The sequence below is a fragment of the Dipodomys ordii genome, unplaced genomic scaffold (genome assembly GCF_000151885.1).
Source record: "Dipodomys ordii isolate 6190 unplaced genomic scaffold, Dord_2.0 Scaffold56, whole genome shotgun sequence".
In the NCBI taxonomy this organism is placed as follows: domain Eukaryota; kingdom Metazoa; phylum Chordata; class Mammalia; order Rodentia; family Heteromyidae; genus Dipodomys; species Dipodomys ordii.
The window spans coordinates 8,319,186-8,326,686 of NW_012267272.1; the positions used below are offsets into that span (position 1 = coordinate 8,319,186).

Below are 7,501 nucleotides of genomic sequence, written 5' to 3' on the forward strand. Positions count from 1 at the left end.
CCATGGGACCTATGCTTCTTTGGGCCTGGCTTACTGCACTTAATATAATTTTTTCCAAGTCTTTCCATTTCCTAACAAATGGGGCAATGTCATTCTTTCTCATGGAGGCATAGAATTCCATTTTCTTGATCCATTCATCTACTGAAGGGCATCTGGGTTGGCTCCACATCTTAGCTTGGTAAATAATGAAATGAACTCCAGAAAATGGAAGTGAGTTTCTTCCTTGTTGCTGCTTTTATTTTATTTTCTTTTTGTCTTATTTGGTCAATCAGTCTTTGGGAGGGTAAGGGGAGGAAAAGAAATGGAGGGACAAAGGGAGAACAAATGCAGCAGCTGATACTCATGAGATGCTAGGACACTATATTGAACATGAGAACTATACAATTTGTCTGTGGGAATGGGAGAGAAAAACTGGGAGAGAGCGAGGTTGACATTGAGTTGACATTGTTCAAGAAGAAATGTACTCTTTATCTAACTTACATAATTGGAACCCCTTTGTACATCACCTTTACAATAACAATAAAATAGTAGTAAATATAAAAATAGAAGGAATTTTTACAAGTCAAATGATAGAGGTTTGGAAAATGGACAATGTATTTGAACAGATGTCTTTTCAAGGAAGACATACAGTTGCCCAAAAGGTATAGGAAAGATGCTGATTAACACTAATCAGAAGAGAAATGCAAATATAAACTCACAATAACCTATCCCAGCACTGTTAGGATAGCCAATATGAAAAAGATAAAAGATAAGAATTGTGAGAGAGGATGTGGAGAAAATAGAATGAACCCTGACATACTATTGATGAGAAGGTAGCATGATATTTCCACTGTAGAAAACTATGCAAAAAGTTTTCAAAACAAAAAACAAAAATATGATATGACCCAGCAATCTGAGGGCTTGTATCTAAAAGAATGCAGAGTGCATGGCCTGGAGATATCAATTGTCATGTGTTCTTTGTAGCATTATTCATTATAAAAAATGATGGATATAGCCATTGCTATACTCATAGACGAATGAGTAAAGAAGTTGAGGCATATAGATGAAATGGGATATTTTTCATCACAAAAAAGAAGGAAATTTTACTACTATAGACTTCAAGAGTCAACTTTTAGGAAAAGCTGTGTTGGCAGACCAGTCTGATTTGTCTTTCTATTACTTTCAGATACTGTTGCCAATGATGTGTATGTTTTATGTGAATTTTGGGCCAATCAGGTGAGTTGCACATTTTCATGAATCTTAGATGTTAGAATTTAGTACATATTTATAAATATGTTTCTAATTTCATTTGTCTAAATGACTATAGGTAGGCATTTTTCCACTTATGATTTAATTTTCAATAATTGCATTGTCTGTGTTATCTAAAAGAGGCAATAGGTAATAGATCAAAATAATAGTGTGTTCAGTATGGTTTCCTAAAATGTCTGTGCATATATTTATTATCTAAAGAGCATTATTAAAATAAGTTCACTGAACACACATAGCTAGAGAGCTCATGGGCATCAGGGCCTGAGGAGTATGTGGTCTCTGGTGGAGCTTTGGAGAGACAAGAGAATATGAATACTAGAGATCCAACTTCGTGCCTAATTATGCTTCACTGTTTTGCAGACCCACCTGGATGTCACTATTTCCAAAGCAACCTACAAAGATCCCCATAACTTAGCATTTCAAGAGATTAAAATTCTTGGGACTCAGGTACTGAGCAGCATCACAGTGAAACAGCATGGTGTCTTAACTCCAATGTCTCCCAACGTCACTTATGATGCTAACCTGAGGGTAAGAGCATTAAGCTGAAGTGGTTTTTCAAGAAATTTTTTAGCATCAGGTTCTGCCAAATTCTAGGTTTTCAGGGAGAACCAGAGTCCTGTATGCGGCAAGTGATAAGGCTTGTGTGCTGGGCAGGAAGGTGAAACTGAGGAGCTGGTCTGGGCCTGAAGACCTGGGGTGCTGCTGAGAGAACAGAGAGAAAGTCAAGCGAACTTTATGCTCACTTCCTTCTCTGCCCCTCTGTGTTCTCCTGTTCTCTCTGTTGTCCTCATTTCCAATGAAGTAGTTCTATGGGTAGAAGAACAGAGCCAGGCTTCCTCAGGGGATCCTGGGAGGGTCTGATTACCCAGGCTGTGTTGGGTGTGGAGAGGTGGGTGGAGACCTGCAGGAAGTGCAGGATGATTTTAACTGGGAGAAGATGACAGTCCTGTCAATATGACTTTATGGCTCCAGGATACTTAGTTTGCTAAGCATAGACAGTGTTATTTTAAAAAATAGTCAACCCATATAACAATAGGCATTGAATAATTCATTGATGGTTGAGATTCAACTGAAAATGGATTCCCGTTTTAGGCAGAGGGTTTTGGCATAGCAAAGAGGGTGTAGTGTTAGAAATGAAAGGCAGACTGAGAATTCCAACTCACCATTTTCCCAGTGTTACATCCAAGAGCCAAAGAATCAAAACTTTGTGCAAGATTACAGATGAAAGTTTAGGAAGAGAAAGGAATGAGAACCAAGGTCATATGTGCTTATTATTCAGTTCTTTTTAGTAGCTAAACACTTTAGTTACACAGATTTGGAAGTGGAGAAGAAAAACAGATTAATTTTGAAAGAGTAACAGAGACTTTCTGAAAATAGCAACAAAAGAAAGCAAAACAACAACAACAACAAAGAAACAAAACAGAATGGGGAGAGTGTTTAGAGAAACAACCAGAAGGGATATTATTTGACCTAATTCTTTCCACAATGTAATTTACAAGGTTCTGATACTTGAGTATTGATATTTGAGTACTGATAGTTGAGTACTGATATTACATCTTGTCAGTGAACCATCACCAACCTGGGTAATACACCTCCTTCTGTAATGTCTGGGAATATGTCTCTTGCATCAGTGGGAATCTGGTCTCCTTTTAAAGATTCAGGACTCAAGCTTAGATCTGTCTGACAGACACTACTCAGTTTACGGAAGGCCTCTGTCCAGTGGACTTATTTCCATGTGCATTCCCACAGGTTGCTGTGATCACAGGAATCCATCTAGTCCTGGGAGAAGCATACACGGTGCAGTGGGAAATGGGCATAAGGGACCAGGAGAAGATAGACTGTTATCCCGATCAACATGGAGCTACTGAGGCCAACTGCACGGCCCGAGGCTGCGTCTGGGAGGTAACTGCACTGAAAACTGCATTGTAACTTCCCCGAAAGCTCTGAACCTCATCTGTAATGCATGAGCTCTGCACCTCACCTGTAATGCATGAGCAAACACCAGTACCTCAGTATCCACTTAGAATCCATGTGAAGAAAGGGCTCCCCAAGACACCTCATCCAGATGTGAAGACAGGAAGAGAAAAGAGTGGGACATTTTAATAAGTATTTTCTTGTTATAGAAATTTAAATTCTTAGCACTATCCAATGGTCCAGGAATGATGGGATGGCCTTTCCTAGCCCTTGCTACTTGATATCTCTAGGCCCACATGCTGATGCACACTCTTGACTTTCCTTCTCAGGCATCCAGTATCCCTGGGGTCCCACACTGCTACTTTGTGAATGATCTGTATTCAGTCAGCAATGTGCAGTATAACTCCCATGGGGCCACAGCTGACATCTCCTTGAAGTCTTCTCCTTATGTCACTGCCTTCCCCTCCACACCTGTGAGCCCCCTGCGCCTGCTCGTGACCTACCACAAGAATGAAATGCTGCAGTTCAAGGTAAACACAAGGCATGATAGTTCAATTACTCTTCGCTAATCAGGATAACGGAACCAAAATACTTTCACTTTGTAGAGTTCCATTTTTCAATAGACCAGATCATAATCTTAATCTAAAAGTGAGAAATCCTTGGTAGGCCAGTTAGAGTTTCTTGTTACAAGTCTTGAGATGATTACTGTGGCTACAATGGGAATGGTACAATGTTTGATAAGAAATGTACTCATTATCTTTTCCAAGTAATTGTAACCCTCTGTACAGTATTTTCACAATAAAAATAATAAGAAATGGAGAGATAAGGTAAGAGACTCTCAGGCTGGATGGTTGAGGGATAGAGGTAGTACTAGGTCCAAGAAAGAAGAGAAACAGATAGTTCAAGAATGACAGGAGAGAAGACAGCAAGACTTGGTAACTGATGCTATGTAACAGATGAGGGAGAACACAGGTTCAAGAATAAAATTACATGTATCTAACATGTATCTGTGTGGAAATTGCTGAAATTATCTGAAGTAAGGGAAATGGTTTGGGTTAGACAATATTAGAAGATGAATGTAGTTTTAGACACTGTATATATATAATATATAATACATATAAGAAGTGACCACCAATGTACAATGGTTTCCTTGTTTCTATAACTTAATTACATCTAAGGACAGGAGTAGACTATCGTACAATAGTTTCACTATTAAAATAGGATATTATGTTTTGTATCTTCTTCTTAGCACTTTTGATCCAACACAGAAGCTAGCAGATACTAAATGTAAATAATAGTTTTAGTACTATAACAGAAATGTTTATTTGTAACAATTCTTTGTATAGCAAAACAACAAATTGTATACATCCTATCCACTCACCTAAATCCATTAATTTTGGTCTAGATTTTTGATCCCAACAACAAGCGATATGAAGTCCCAGTCCCTCTGAACATCCCCAGCACTCCATCCAGCTCTTCTGAGGCCCGACTCTATGATGTCCTCATTAAGGAGAATCCATTTGGGATTGAAATTCGCCGCAAGAGTACAGGCACTGTCATGTAAGTGGCCCTGGTTGGATTGGGGACTGGAGGTTACATGAACATCCCTGCCAGGGCCTCCGTGGTTAGAGATGCTCTGTCTGAGAGATTCCCACTGTGCGTTCCAGGCCTAAGACTATCAAGGTTCTGTTAAGGTCTGTTCTTGTAGGCAGTCTTTGCTCCATGAGACAACTACTGAGTCAGTGGTTGTATCTGAAAACTCCTTCAACAATTGTTTATTGGATGCTTTCTGTGTATAGGGAGTGGTTTAAGGTACTGTGGTTATATGCAGCATGGCATATCCATTGATGAATGAAAAGTTAGTTTACATTGTAACATAATTTGGAAGTTGAAACAGTGAAAACTGTGCAGAACAGTTCCAGTTCAGGTTTATCAAAAGTTATTAGATGTTGGGGCTGGGAAGGTGGCTCAGTGGTAGAGCGCTTGCCTTACATGCCTGAGGCCCTGGGTTCGATTTCTCAGCACCACATAAGCAAAAAGAAAAAAGCTGGAAGTGGCCTTGTGGCTCAAGGGGTAGAGCACTAGCCTTGAGCTGAAGAGCTGAGGGCAGAGTTCAGGCCCCACGACCGGACCCCCCCCCAAAAAAAAAGTTATTAGATGTTGTTGCTTTTGTTATTGTGGTCTGAATCATTCTCTCAACCATAAGACCTGGCTCTTGTTCTGAATGCATGTCCTCATTAACACAAAATTTTATAGTATGGAAAGGTTTGGAAAATGAAGGTATTTTTAATTTTGACCAAATTCGGAGAATGAAATTCTAATCTATCTTGGCTATTGTCATAGTATGTCACAAGTTACAAAAAATATCACAGAATATCCACAAAGAATGCTTCCATAAATAGATAGCCTTTCTATATCCACAAAGGGTGCTTCCATAGATAACCTTTCTTCTGTTCTTAGGGCACCTGGGACTTGCCCTTCCTCACTCACACATGCAATTTTCTGGAGGAACCTTTATTGTTAGGGCTCAAGTTACATGAGGATGAGAGAACTGACCTAGGAGCTGGATGGGGGGAAGAAGTCACCACTTGAAGCTCAGGGGGAAAGGAAAGAACCATTGTGGTAGAACAGCAAGTACCTAGGCCAGGACAGGAAGGATCTTCACATACCCAGGGATACCAGACATTCCCCTGTGGTGTGTGAGGACAGCTGGGCTGTGAGGTGGATTTGGAGGAGGCAGAGCTGTGAAGGCGTCATGAGGTGTTTCTGGGACACACTAATGAGACAGTAAATAGAGGAACGTGAAGATGGGTGGTGTGTGTGAACCCTTCCTTGTAGATGTGTGCAGGCAGTGCGCCATCAGGAGCAAGAGCAGGAGGCAGGGTGTGTTGCTGTGTCAGCGGTGGAGAAAAATGAGGCACTGGTGGAGGTAACAAGAATAATGAAAGGTGACTAGTGAGCATTTAGGAAGGGTCTCCATGCTTGTTTTGTCTGAATGGACTTTGTGCTTTTTTGGACGTGAGTGTGTTCTGTGAGGTGGGGGAGAGCACAGGTTCAGCTGGGCTGGAAGAGCAGCTGCCAGAAGGAAGTCCAGGGGAACTCACTTCCTTGTCCACCTTGGCCTTTGCCTTGCAGCTGGGACTCTCAGGTCCTGGGCTTCACCTTCAATGACATGTTCATCCGCATCTCCACCCGCCTCCCCTCCCAGTACATCTATGGCTTTGGGGAAACGGAGCACACGGCCTATAGGAGAGACTTGAACTGGCACACGTGGGGCATGTTCTCCAGAGACGAACCCCCGGGGGTAAGGACAGAGCATTTGCAGATCTACACTCACTTTGCTGCACCCACACTGCATGCCTGTGAAGCCCTATGGGTACCTCTGTGCTTCCTCTTCCCTGACTGCAGTGAATCATCCCCTTCTGCTTCTGTCCTGGGGACCATTCCTCCAGCTCCTTTGCTCTCATGTGTTGAAGTTAGTTGCAGGAGAATGTAGGCCCGTGAGTTTTTGTTGACGTTCCTTCTCAGATGCAATGTCTTCTCACTCTACCCACTTCTCCCCATGACTCTCAGTACAAGAAGAATTCCTATGGCGTCCACCCATACTACATGGGCCTGGAGGAGGACGGCAGTGCCCACGGAGTGCTCCTGCTCAACAGCAATGCCATGGGTAGGCAGATGCTTGTGCACCCTCTGTGTTTGTATTAATTATTCTTAGGTACATTAGATGTCCGTGACCATGCTGCTCATATAGGAATGTTATTGTAGCAGTGTTTTGTGCTCTTTCTTCTGTTTACTTTACTCTATACAAATGAGATTAAAAGATTAGCACAAGTATAATAGTTTTACCTCTTAAGGGATAGGAAAACCAAGCTGGGTTCTATTACTTGTGGGTGATTAAACTTACTTGAACCATCAACATGTGAAGAAAAGTTGTCTAGAAAATGATTGGACAATACAGAGGCTAAAATAGCAGTTTGTCAGTGGAAGTTTCCCAAGTTTAACAATTCGCAATATTTAAATATGGTATTATCCTTTGAGAAAACTGGGTCAAGTCTTCATGGACACCATCATTCAAGTTTTGTGAGTTTTAAGCTATTCTTTCTTTCTTTCTCTCTTTCCCCTTCCTCTCTCCCTTCCTTCCTTCCTTCCTTCCTTCCTTCCTTCCTTCCTTCCTTCCTTTCTTTCTTTCTTTCTTTCCTTCCTTCTTTCTTTCTTTCCCTCTCGTCCTTCCTTCCTTCATTGCTTCGTTGGTTCCTTCCTTCCTTCTTTCCTTCCTTCCTTTCTCCCTCCTTCCCTCCCTCCCTCTTTTCTTTCTTCCTTCCTTCCTTCCTTCCTT

At 41.5% G+C, this 7,501-nt stretch overlaps 1 protein-coding gene across 1 annotated transcript in view; it reads left to right on the forward strand.

Annotated features, from left to right (window-relative positions):
- Mgam (maltase-glucoamylase) overlaps window positions 1–7,501 on the forward strand; it is a 131,250-nt gene that overhangs the window by 43,685 nt on the left and 80,064 nt on the right. The window contains exons 23-29 of the mRNA XM_013021693.1: window positions 1,166–1,215; window positions 1,609–1,776; window positions 2,998–3,150; window positions 3,492–3,692; window positions 4,568–4,722; window positions 6,298–6,466; window positions 6,736–6,832. Coding sequence (XP_012877147.1) covers window positions 1,166–1,215; window positions 1,609–1,776; window positions 2,998–3,150; window positions 3,492–3,692; window positions 4,568–4,722; window positions 6,298–6,466; window positions 6,736–6,832 — 993 coding nt within the window. The remainder of the gene's footprint in view (window positions 1–1,165; window positions 1,216–1,608; window positions 1,777–2,997; window positions 3,151–3,491; window positions 3,693–4,567; window positions 4,723–6,297; window positions 6,467–6,735; window positions 6,833–7,501) is intronic.